Source organism: Diplotaxodon limnothrissa, linkage group LG14, assembly GCF_057381915.1.
Source record: "Diplotaxodon limnothrissa isolate DT_005_m linkage group LG14, D_limnothrissa_male_GT1.1, whole genome shotgun sequence".
In the NCBI taxonomy this organism is placed as follows: Eukaryota; Metazoa; Chordata; class Actinopteri; order Cichliformes; family Cichlidae; genus Diplotaxodon; species Diplotaxodon limnothrissa.
The window spans coordinates 31689060-31702352 of record NC_140609.1 but is presented as its reverse complement, the minus strand read 5'-3'; the positions used below and the strand labels follow the sequence as shown (position 1 = coordinate 31702352).

Here is a 13293-nt window from a genome sequence, read left to right as displayed (position 1 = left end):
ACATGCCATGGACACATAAATTAAACGCATCAAACCCCTTGACCAAACCATGCCTTCTGTTTGCGCTTTAGCTTCTGTCAAACCGAGTCTTACAGCAGTGTACTGTACTAAGTAAGGACTGCATTAATGTGAGGGACGTTGCTTTAAACATCTTTTAACAAACATGGATGCACATTATAATTTAATGCATCTTAATTTGACAAACTATGCTATCAGAAGACAAACTGTATCTTACTGAGTCCCTGGCTAGAAGCAAATGCTTTGAATCGTCTCTTGGCTGGATTTCAACTTTACATTATTACTTTTGATTCATTTGATCACATTTGCCCTACTTACTTATTATAGAGGCCTAAAAACAAAAAGGTGGAATTAATGTAGTATATTTGGCTGGTGGATAACATATCAGGTTTCTCTCCACCTTCTTGACCCGAAGCATCTACGAAAGTAGAGAGAATAATCTGGAAACACTTCCTTTTATCAGATGTAACTGCGGGACAGAAACTAGGGTTGCAAGCGAGGTGTGATAATGTGTTGAAAGGTTACTGAGGTACTTGGTAATTAGCCCCTGCAGGTCTGACATCATTAATCCATACTTTCTAATTAATGTAGGTTCTGCGAAGCCAGGGGGACTCCACATTATTCAACTCTAAATATATAAACTGCCTTTGTGCTACAGTACTAAATCTCTGAGATCGCCTCTGACACATCCCCTATTTTACAGATGTTACCCAAAGGCTTTTCTGGCACATTAAAACAAATGAATTTGCTCATATAAATGGAATCCATCAAAGTTGTAGCATTTAAATTGAAACTGGAACCAAATAATAAAAAAATTAAGGTTGCCTTCTCTGATTCTTTTGAAATAAAGAGTCCAGTTTCCGTACTTTCTAAAATTCACCTTTTATTGTGCCCCACACTGCACATAATGAAGTATTTATCTGAACCATACTGGCTCAATAGGCCAGTGTCTCACCGCCAAACTGTACCACAGAGTCTAGAGTAGTGTGTAAAAATAAAGCTACCCAGGCAGTAACTGGAAACCGCTTAGCATCCCTCTGCCACATCAATGAAAGAAGAAAACACTACTCAGCTTTTCTTTCCTGGAAATACAGGAATCATTGTTCTGTGGCACAATTACAAGACCTGCAGAGAAAATAGTCTACTTTATGATAGATACCAATATCCGCCCCCCGCTGTGTGTTTTATAACCAGTGCTATCACTCAGTTTATTTTATAGTCATGCGCATTATATGAGCATCATCATTCATCTGAACTACAGAATATGGATAACACTCACATTTTCCTCTTTGTTTCACAGTGCTCACAGATAGACCTCCGCCTATTATTCGCCAAGGCCCATCCAATCAGACCCTGGGGGTTGACAGTATGGCGCTACTGAAGTGTCAGGCTTCAGGAGATCCTATCCCCTCAATCAGCTGGCTGAAGGATGGGGTCAGTCTACTAGGAAAGGACCCCCGCATGTCGCTGCAGGAGCTGGGCAGTCTGCAGATCAAAAACATCAGGGTAAAAGATTTTAGTGTTAAAGTCACAGTTACTACTACTAACTGCTACTATGTGTTAAAAGTTTTGTGCTTTCTTTGTAGCAGAGCTTAAAACCAGCATTAACATAAAATGTTAATGCAGTTATTTGCAACCGCATGGTCATGTTTTCAAGACTCCAGGATACAAGGTTTTTCCAGTGGGCATACAAGAAGTACCAAACCCCCCTGTTTAACCTGCATGATTGTATCACTTAGTGGCATGGTAGCTCCATTTGAGTTCAGCTGTGAAGGGTTGGATGGAATCCAGCTGTGGTTCAGAATATATACACACACATTTATGCACACGCAAATGTATCAAGTAGATTAAATTTAGAAGAATCGCATCTCCCTTTCTGCACTCTGTGGCCTCAGTGGAATACCTATTACGCTTGACAAAACCGGTGACCACTGACATGTTATTTAATAAATGGAAGGAAGGCACAGGGACAGAAACCAACAAACAACCAAAGTTCCTAAGAGGGATGGAGAGACAAGCCAGCTGTCATCGGTCCAGGGGGTTCTTGCAGCCCATCCTAAATTAATTAGCCTGTCTTTGTTGTGGTCGGCAGGACAGTGGGGAAATAAGGAGGGGGAGTGGAAAAGTGATGGAAGGGTGGTGAGTAGAAAATGGAATTCATTAGGAAATTAGCGTCAGCACTTTGAGGCACTCACAAATGACACACGGTTTGTCCAGCGCAGGGCCTAGCCGGAGAAGTCCCCCCATCAGTTTCACTGTGTCAGCGATAGGAGGAAACACGTATTCAGTCACTGCTGCTTTTAGGAGGGGGAACTAAAATGTCCCTTTCGCTAATAGTGTTATTAATGGAATCCTTACTACTGCTTATATTGTTTGCTGCTTGTTTTCATTTATATATATGTCTTTATTCCACTGTGTTCTAGCTTGCAGACTCTGGGATCTACACATGTGTGGCCACCAGCTCCAGTGGCGAAACCTCATGGAGTGCCTTCTTGGAAGTCAAAGGTAGGTCGAGGGAAGATGACATGATATTGACGTGATATTTGTTTTAACTTTACTGTTTATTGATGAAAATGGCTGTTTGTTGTATTCTTCACTGAAACTTTCAGAATCAGGTGGAGTGATTGTAATGAAGAACCATGATGATAATGAGCTTCCAGGCCCACCATCTAAACCTCAAGTTACCGATGTCACCAAGAACAGTGTGTCCCTGTCCTGGCAGCCTGGGCTGGCTGGAGCGTCTCCTGTTTCCTCCTATGTCATTGAAGCGTTCAGGTTTGTTTTACCACTCCCATTAAAGCGCCAGTCACTAGCTATCAGCTTTGGTATGCTATGGATTGCAGATATAACTTTATTTCTCTTGCACTGCAGTCAATCAGTGAGCAACAGTTGGCAAACAGTGGCAGACCACGTCAAAACCACCCAGTTCACTGTCAAAGGTCTCCGTCCGAACACCATCTACCTGTTCATGGTGCGAGCTGTGAACAGCCAGGGCCTGAGCGATCCAAGCCCCATGTCTGATCCTGTCAGAACACAAGGTACCTTACATAACACTAATATAAAGCAACTTCATTACATTCACTGCATGTATGCATAGGTTCTTCATAAGCCACAAGCTGAATTTGATTTTTGTTTCTAAGGATAGATTAAGGTCGCTGTGTTCCACTCCAAACTCTGGTACTTATCAGCCCATCTCAGCAGTCTGCAGTGAACAGTTATACTGACACTAACACTGCACAACTTTCAAGAGGTCAAATTTTTCATTGCAGTTCAGCTCATTAAGGCTGCACTTAAGCAATTATGTAAAATAGCCATGTCTACTTTTGGAAGGCCTAACAGAGTTAGTGCTATGCCTGCTATGTTAATCATCATAACAGAAGAAAATGACTGTCTCCAAACCCAAAGATGATTTGGTTACAGTACTGGACAGTCTGCAGTCAGATTGCATTGATATGATAACACCCTCCCACAAGCAATCCTTTGGCCGTGCTCTGTCAAATGTAAGCTAATACCATCCTAAAAAAGTGAATTTGATTTGCAGCCTATCTCTCTAATGGTGAGATGAAGACCTTCAGATGATATATAGAAGTGTTGATTGACAATAGCATGCACTGATGATAAAGTGATTTTTTACTACTTTTAACTGTGTTTGGCCTGTCTTGCTCCTTTGGTGTGTCCATGTTATTTATCACTGCGCTGGGTTGTGTAAATGAGGCATCTTTTTTTTAAATATAGGAAATGATATTTGTGGCTTTTTTTCCTCCAGTAAATAACTCAAAATGTGGCTCATTTCAGCCACACTCAGTATCTCATATGCTGGATTTTTTTTTTTATTGCTTATAACTTGAAACACATGCATGGGAGAAATGAGCTGGAACATAGTGTCATGTGTCCATTCATCTTCCATCCAGTATGTCTAAGGGGTCATATATTCAGAGTTCATTCAGTGATGTGGTTTTTCAGTCAGATCCCAGTAAGTGCAGACAAGTCACACGTCTAAAGAACTTTGCAAACCCAACTCTGCTTTCTTTTCTTTAGATCAGAAAAGTGCTTAATACAAAATGGAATGAGGTCATTTTAATGCAGATGAAGTTGCTCCTTTTTAAATGAAGTCGTGATTACCAAGTGTACACGTCTTTGTTAAATCTGGCTGGTCTATTCATTCTTTCTTTTGTTATTCCACTTCTGATGGTGATGAATCAAGGTTTATTGTGTGGAGCTGAGTGAACAGAGTTTAAGAAGAGTAAGAAACATTTTACTCTCTTTGACTCTACTTTGGGACTTCTCCTTCTCATTTTTACTTTCTTGTTCTCTTGTAGATATAAGCCCTCCAGCTCAGGGTGTGGACCACAGGCACGTACAGAAGGAGCTCGGCGAGGTCATAGTTCGCTTGCACAATCCTGTTGTCCTGAGTCCCACAACCATTCAGGTCACATGGACAGTAAGTATAGCTTAGCATACTCAGACTTTAGCTGAGTATTTTCACTGCAAGAGCATATATTGTGATTCTTTGATTGTGCAAAATTGAGTCACAGTCAAGATAGTTGGCATTAAATATTCCTCTTTGAAGTCAGAAGGTGCTCCTTGAGGCTAGGATTTGTTTTATGCCAGGAAATTTTTGTCAGGTTATTCCCTAAGACTGCAGCTTTGAAATTGTAAATGGGAACTTAAAAGTAACTGAACATCAGATAGCTGTAAAATGGTTTTATTAACCACAGTAACATCAAAAGAGATGTCAGAGACATCTGGTTGTTCATCTATCTTCCATATGTCTTCAGCTGCTTCCTGCTTACATAAAGGACTACCGTACTCAGATAAAAGCAGATTGAAATTAATTTTTGTGTAATACAGTGTAGTAATCTGCAAACAGGAACCTTTGCATCCACTATATCCTATATGCACTTTCTGATGCTTCAAAATAAGAATAAACTTTTGGCCAAGTTTAGAACATTTTGCCAAATGTGAAACACTTTAAAAAAAAATTTATATCTGTTTAATAATAAGAACAGAAACACTACGGTGTTTAGACTGTATAATATGTACATGGTTATTTTGATTGTGGTCCTATAAATCCCTTGGTGGCAAAGGGAGTGCATTTTCAAATGATCCACATTAGCAGTTTTCCTGGTGACATCTTTATTGACCCCTGTGGACTTGTTCGCTAATTTAATGCTAAAGCATTGCTTTATGATTGCAGTGTACAGTCAACACAAAACACGGCTGCCTAATCAATCAGTGGCTGGGACCCTTTAAGTAAACAGAGTGGCCCCTTTCAGAAAGCTTTTATATTCCCAAATCATTCCATTAATAAAATTCGTGCACCAAGAACGGAATCCATTTTGCTGATTTACTCAAGCTACACTGGTGAAAAACAGCTGCTTAACATCCCACTTGAAAGCCCTGCTCACTTCTTCTTCTACTGTTAACAAGCCATTACAGTGAGTTATGCACCCGTTCCTCCTCTGCATAAATTCAGCTTTTTCTGTCTCGCTAAATGGTTCCAAGTTTTAGACGAAGGACCCGTTGTGGATTTCAGGGGGCTACTACAATTGCTGTCTCTCCATCTTTTCTATGGGACATATCTCCTGTTACCATCTCTATTGTGTATCCTCCTTATTTCCCCAGGGTGTATGTATTTGTTGCTGCATGAAATTCTTATATTCATACCACGTCCTAAATATAGTAGGACTTGCTTTATGGTGCCACTATTTAGCATTTATAATACACATGAGACATTCCTATGTCCTTCATGGAATGCCTTTTTAATGTTGTGGGGACCACTTTGTGGTAGGATCTATGGTATGAGATGATGTCAGTGTTAATTCAGAAAAGTGTAGAAGTGCTGGTCATAAAAGCCTCTAAAGTGTTATACATGCAGCCCTGTAAGAATTGCAGAAAAACATCAATGCATATTATCTATCAAATGTCCCAAAGTAGCATCCATTAATCTCCTCTGCACAGTTCTCTTTGAAATAAAAAATAACTAAATGAAAATAATGCCTTCTTTTACCTCTTTAGGTGGATCGTCAGTCCCAGTTCATCCAGGGTTACAGAGTTCTTTACAGACAGACATCGGGACTGCCATCACCAGGACCATGGCAGACCCAGGATGTGAACGTCCCCTCAGAGAGAAGTGTGATCCTCTCTGGTCTCAAGAAAGGCATAGTTTATGAGATCAAGGTCCGGCCTTATTTCAATGAGTTTCAGGGCATGGACAGTGAATCCAGGACTGCAAGGACCACCGAGGAAGGTAAGTGGAAGAACTTGCTGATTATATGTATATTACTGTATGTCAGGAGCAATAAAATCAAACTGTGGCGCAGCCACTCAAATGATGAGTGACACGATCCCATAGGCTGCTTCCGTGCCAGTTTTTGCTGCAATATCATTGGTGCCCCTCTTTAAAACTAAGAACTGTATTTTGTTTAAACATGCTTCCAGGATATGCTCATCTTTTTGACCTTCCAGCTGTTTTGTTTTTTTTGATTGGTGGTGTTAGTGCCAACCTTCGTCTAATCCATCACCCAGCAGCCACAGATCTGAGCTGTGATTGGGCACAGCTCACACTTCCTCCTGTGAAGATGATCTGTCACCTAAAGCTTGATTCATACAGGCTCTGACAAGGCCACAGAGCAATGCGGTGCTATATTATAAACAGGCGCACAGACAGATATGTATTTCGATCAAGTTTATTGTAGTGAACTAAAACTGAGCGACCAAAGTGAAGCTAAGTGTAAAACTGCTTTTGTTTTAGTGCCTACTACAAACTACATTACAATTAATTACACATTTTTTAAAAAACCTGCAATAACACTGTTTTGCTTTGATATAAACCTGAACACAAATACAACCACCAACCTTGTTTCAACCTTTTAACCATATAACTTTATACCTACAGCAGCACAAAAAGACAAATGCAGACGCTTAATACTGGAGGCGAAGACTGTCTTTCCACTGCATATTCAGGCTGCATGGACAGGAGACAGTTCACATCCTGTTGGGATGACAGGCCCATTTATTTTCCCTTTCTCAGAGGGACCATATCTCCTGTGGTCAGCTAGTGCATTCACTGCAGCAGTCGAACTGCCATCAAGTTACAGCTGTCGCCAACACACACTCTGGCACAAACACACACATACCTTAAAGTCACACATGCCAAGGTACATCTCCCTAAGGTTTCCTAAATCCACATGTCACAGCTATTACCAATGCTGATAATATTCCCTATCTGCATCCAGGTCCTGCACAATCTCAACAACTTTCTGCCATAACTCTGCTGCTGCGCTTGGTCAGAGTTAATGCACTGTCAAACACAGGGCTCTAGGCTCTTCAGAGTCCCTGGGACTACTGAGAAAATGTGGCTAGACAGATAGAGAAATCCGGTTCAGAGTGTGATTAAAACTTAGGTTGTTATTAGCACAATTAAAGAATCCCCAGAGTACGTCCAGGCAGATTCAGGGTTATAGTATGCTCAGCGCGCCAGTGCTGTGTCCATCTTTTTGGTCTCCCTTTGCCTTTTTCACACGTCCTCTCACTCTCCATCTGGACAGCCATATCATGGCTGATAAATGAACTCTGACTGCCATCTGATTCCCACTGCATAATTGTCTAAGAAGTCACCACAGAGGATCATGTTTTATGCAGAGTAATTCTTATTTAAGGAGAAGGGAAATCAGTAATGTTTGTATAAATGTTCATTTCTAGACTAATGATCTACAATACATTGATCTCTAGGGAGATCCCACTCCCAGTCTTTTCAATAGCTATTGGCTCCTTTTTTGTATGGATGACATGTTTGTATTCCTTCATCATCCAGCACAGCATGCCATGTGCATGCGAGACAGAGGGTCACATTCCTGCCTGCCATACATCACTCTGCTAATGGCTCTATTAGCGCAGCCTCTGAGGCCTCTAATGAAAAATGTGTATTGTTTAGCACAAATATGCATGATAATAAGCTGCTAAATCATTCATAACATTAACTTTGAACGACATTGCTTCTGATGACTGCCATGCACAAATCCAGCACTTCGTCACCTGAATGTAATTCGGTGTTGGAGAGCCCAGAGCTTGATGGTTGATCAGATGCTCCCTTGGAAGATTGTTTCTAATCTGGCTAAGGTGTTGGGTTCATCATTGGACCCATTCATCTTCTACCATGCCAGGGCCTTCTGGCTCTCTGGGGGTTGGTGTGGCCAATTGCACTGAGGGATGAGCACAGATTTACAGGGTGACACGTGCCATTTTGGATGGAGGTGAGGTGAGAGAGCGGCAGCACAGGAGTAATTGACCTGTCAGTATTCTGCTGTGGTGCTGCACCCCTGCCAGCCACTGTGGAAATGAGAAAACATTATTTTTAAAACGTTATTTCCAGTTGGGCCAACTGTTATTTATTTTTCCTTTTACCCCTTGTGGGGTCAGAAGATTGTTGCCATCAGAATAACAACAGAGGTTTATGAAAGCTTGGACCTGTCTTGTTTCTATCCACTCCCAGGCTGCCTGTGGATTGTGCAGATTCCACTTAGATGGGCATCACCCCTCTGATCCTCACCTACTGGCTTTAGTTTCATCTCGCTGATCGATGGAATCAGTCAATATGTTTACTGAGACTTTGTTTCCTTTTCCTAAAATTTATTTTTTTCACATTTCCTTCTTGTCTGCACTTCATCCTATAAGCTCACCCTGGTCAATGCTAGAGTCTTAGTGTGACTGAGAGTGCTTGCCTGACTATGCCAGGCCATTATTCTACAAATCAATACCAGTATTTTCTGTGCAAACCTACCAAGCTGGAGACAAGGATGATATATTAAATCAATGTGATGTATTAAAGACAGGTTATAGCAGTATCGGATGTGCTCTACTTTTTATGTAAATCCCCCTCTAATGAAAGATCATGGCAAGCTTCGGTCACCTGGGTTGTCCTTATAGAATATCATGGCGAACAAAAATCTGTCTGGTATGTGCATCCTTGTTTCTGTTTTGATTCTCTTTGCCATAACTGATGGATAGTGTATTTGACTTTTGACATCGATATTTGCACCTCTTCTTTCAGCTCCCAGTGCCCCTCCTCAGCAGGTAACAGTTCTGACCGTTGGAAACCAGAACAGCACTTCCATAAGCATCTCCTGGGACCCCCCGCCACCTGATCACCAGAACGGCATCATCCAAGAGTACAAGGTTGGTCCCAGCACGTCAGCATGGATTCTCATTTAAGTCACACAAAGCGAAAGGCATCACTTATTTTTGTCCTTTCCGTTTCAGATCTGGTGTCTTGGGAATGAGACGCGTTTCCATGTTAATAAGACAGTGGATGCAGCCATACGCTCTGTAGTGGTGGGTGGGCTGCAGGTAGGAGTAGTGTACCATGTGGAAGTGGCTGCCAGCACAAGTGCAGGGGTTGGAGTGAAGAGTGAACCCCAGCCTATTATTATTGGTAAGACTGACTTATAGACATCAAATTTCCCTTTCTTTTTTTAATCCTTAGTGAATGATATTCGGGTATCGAATAATATTGTTGCAATAAAATTGTATTTCAGCATTAGTGTTTAATCTCGGGAATTGAGCAAATATCATTACTTTTTGTCATGAAAGTCTAGGAATTACCAAATGGATGATATTGTTAAAATATTTTGATATGTGGTCTGACTGGATATGATTTATGTGGAGCTATGGCAGATTGTGCCTGATTTGACCCATAACTGATGGCTTGGCCCGCAGCATGCTCTTATTTCCCCAGCGTCACTCACATAATCCATCTCTGAGAGCAGAGCCGTGAGCTTACAGTTATGATATGTTGTGTTTGCCTGTCTGTGGACGTGCAAATAGTTGTGTTCATGTGGTTGGTAATGTAAAGAACACGAGCATTTGAGCATCTTTGCACGTGCATATGCAGACATATGTGCGTTGTTATCCTTACAAGTGTACATTTTTTTTCCTGTCACTGTATGGGAATGTTAATAGCGTGCGGTTTGCACTTTTCCTACCATGCTGCAAGAGATATCGTCAAGCACACTGGTCAGGCTGCAATTGGAGATCAATACAGACCAGGGTCCTCTCATCTCATTTCACAGTGTGTTTTATCAGCTGTGGAGGGAATTGGGGGCTAAACTAAGCAAACAACCTGCTCACCTGGGGATTTGTTATAAGCTTTTAAGCTTTGTCTTTTTCAGTCTGTAAAATATATTTTACTGCACATCCTTTAGATCGACAGTATGTCCTGCTTCTCTGGTCAATACCTCAGCTGAAATGTAACAGACACACTTTCTTTCAGCTTAATCTAGCTAACCTTTATGTTTCTGTTGGTGTGGGGGAAAAGTGAAATATTTCTAAGCTTGTCAGTATTTGTGCATTAACCTTCACCTTGAAAAATCAAATGATACAAAAAGGCATAAATCTTTATGTTTTTTCTCAGTAACTATTCAGCCAGCATTATATAAGTGCCGCCTTTGTGTTCCTGCACAAACAGGTAAAGAGTTTCGGGACGTGATTATACATGGAAACCGGAACAACAGCATCACAGAGCAGATCACAGATGTGGTGAAACAACCTGCTTTTATCGCCGGTATTGGGGGGGCCTGCTGGGTCATCCTCATGGGCTTCAGCATCTGGCTGTACTGGAGAAGGAAGAAGAGAAAGGGTCTGAGCAACTATGCAGGTTAGATTGATCACAGTTTCACGCATTCTGGTGCCTTAACACACTCTTCTAACTTTAAAGTGATTTTCTTCCTCTTTCAAAGCAGGAGTATTTTACCACGACTACACTATCGTTCTTCAGTTTTAATGAGTGCAGTCTTGATGAAATATATCAGAACGCTGCGATGAGATTGAGATGGCTACTGTGTTAAAGCTCAAAAGGAAGACAGATGTCAGCATGAAACATTTCCAGAGGGTCACAGTTTTTGACAAATCCACCCACTGTGTTGGTTATTAGCCCAGGGTGATGGAGCTGAGTGGGCAGGCTGGACTCTCTGCTGGTCACTGAAGCTTGGGTTTGTCCAGTTCTCCTCCCACACACTGACCCTGACATCTTACTGAGAGACCCCCCTGTCAATACTAGCAACCACCAAGTCCACATAATCTGCCAGGAGTACAAGATTTAATTAGAGAACAGAAAATGGTAATGAGCTGACAATTTAGTGTCGTATTCTCTGAGTGTTCTCGCGTTATTTCTTTCCTTTTAAATAAGTCTAAATCCTTATGATGTTTTCTGATCAAGTCAAGAAGTGCTACGATATGCTGACTTGGTTAATTTACTCTTCATTTCTGTTTGTTACATTTGTATGTGTGTGTGTGTGCGTGTCTGTTTTATTTTGTTTATGCCACCCTCTTTACACCTCTGTGGCCTCTGAGCTGGCTGCTTTCTGGCTGTCGCTCTGCACACTGGGTGACGTTGTGGTCTCCCATTCTCTGACCCTCAGCACCTCTCAGCTTGACCCAGTTCCTTGTGTGCAGATACCCCCCTAAAGCGCTGCTTACCTCTGCAGGCTTTTAACACACAACTTCTCTGTCTTCTTGTTTTGCAGTTCAGTCCTTCACCTTCACCCCTGCAGGTACTGTTCATTTGTCCCGTCTCCTCCCCCCACCTAAGTACAGCTTCATCTCCTGCCCGCTTCTAGTGCATATGTTTGAACTGTCACACTTACGGTCATGGCTAATGCAAATTGAAACCTCATGCTGGTGAACGCAATGTGTGCCATCAGAGAATCAAAAATAGAAGCGAAAAAACATTTCAGTTTGTTATTGGCCATGATCTGGGCCCTGCAAACTTAAACTCTTTTTTTCCTGCTCAAACCACAACTTTATTCCATGTCGTGTTGTATTTGTGTGTATTTCTATTGAAGCTGTCCGTTTCTGAATGGCGAGTCATTCTGATTTGTGTAGCTTTGTTTGTGGCATTTTTGTGGGGTACGGTTAGACTGTCCATTTCCTTTCTCCTTAAACAAACCCTCTTTGTTTTCTCTTTTTTCGATTTCCGAGCATCTGCTTTCCTTTGATGTCATCTAGTCAGCTGGGTGCCGTTTCCTTTCTGAGTTTTGTGTTCCTTATTTGTGACGATTCCTCTACTACTGTGACAACACATGTTTGCCTTCCTTGAGTGGCATTACATTTTTAATGGGCCAATTTCGTGAGTGTATGTTATCATCTTCCTTTTAGCTAATTCAGCTTAAGAGGAGTCCAAAGTGTATAAATGATTCATCTGAATAAGAAAAGGGAGAGAAGAGTAGCGGTTGGAAGTTTTAAATATTTAAAATATTCTAAAAAATTAATCCTTAAAAAAACTACAGTAAAACTACAGTTTTTTTCCTTCACTAATTAATTACTTTTGTGAAGTATCACAGCATCCCTTGCAGGACATTTGCTTGGAAAAACTTGGAAAACACTCCTTAGAGATGCTAAAGAGAGAGCAGGTTTTTTCACAAAGAGTGTTGAGTAACAAGAGCAAACAAGGGCAAACACAGCATAAATTGGAGTGCTATATTTTGAATGGGAGTCAAAGTGGTGCTGAAGAGTCTTACAGTGCTCTTGTCTGCATTGACAATTAGTTGATGTGTTGAGCGTGTCCAGTCTCAACCCTCTAAAGCTGTCTCCACAGGAGTGGTAAATCACAACTATGTTAAGGCACGCGGCCAGCAAAAATTAGATTTGATGGAATTTTTATATGCTGATTATGCCACTCCCACCCCCACCTCCACCCACGATCGGTGCTTATTAAAGGGGATTAATCTGTATTCATATTGGGGGGGAAAAAAGTGCTTATCTTGAAGACGGAGGCGAGAAGCACAGCCCTGCCGCCATGTCACTCTGGCTAACATAAAAGTATTCCACAGCAGCCCAGAAATGTGCCCGAGCACAGATAGGGACTTCAGAGGCCTTCCCCGCTGAACAGCCTCCCCCTCACACCCGCCTGTCAGTCCTCACTCAAACAACTGAGTATTCTTTAATGCAAGTTTGGTGGTGGGGAACAAAGAGAAGCGGCTTTGGATTTCACTGAATAAAGACTGCGGTTTCTGTCTTGAGCTCTCTGAGATCTATTTTATTCTAGCAGACTTGCAATGTTGGCTCTATCTGGGTAAAACAAAGTATTTTAATTCCACCTGCTGGTGTTCACTTGCTTAAACCCTAATGTAGTAAATAAACGTTCAACTCTCCAACATGCATGCTTGACAGAATTTAAATTGTCTCGCTCTCATTTGAAAGCCTGGAATTGTGGTTACGAGAGTAAAAATTGGATTAAGTAAGCTTAGGTAATGTTGGTGATACATTAAAGTGTAGCAG

At 41.5% G+C, this 13293-nt stretch overlaps 1 protein-coding gene across 3 annotated transcripts in view; it reads left to right on the top strand.

The window, feature by feature from the left end:
• robo2 (roundabout, axon guidance receptor, homolog 2 (Drosophila)) overlaps positions 1-13293 on the top strand; it is a 276321-nt gene that overhangs the window by 239882 nt on the left and 23146 nt on the right. For 2 of the 3 annotated variants that reach the window (XM_085370671.1, XM_085370669.1), the window contains exons 10-19: positions 1319-1524; positions 2442-2523; positions 2628-2793; positions 2890-3056; positions 4338-4459; positions 6037-6268; positions 9071-9195; positions 9280-9451; positions 10484-10672; positions 11541-11567. In XM_085370671.1, the coding sequence (XP_085226797.1) occupies positions 1319-1524; positions 2442-2523; positions 2628-2793; positions 2890-3056; positions 4338-4459; positions 6037-6268; positions 9071-9195; positions 9280-9451; positions 10484-10672; positions 11541-11567 (1488 nt within the window). The remainder of the gene's footprint in view (positions 1-1318; positions 1525-2441; positions 2524-2627; positions 2794-2889; positions 3057-4337; positions 4460-6036; positions 6269-9070; positions 9196-9279; positions 9452-10483; positions 10673-11540; positions 11568-13293) is intronic. The other variant, XM_085370670.1, reaches the window with a different exon arrangement.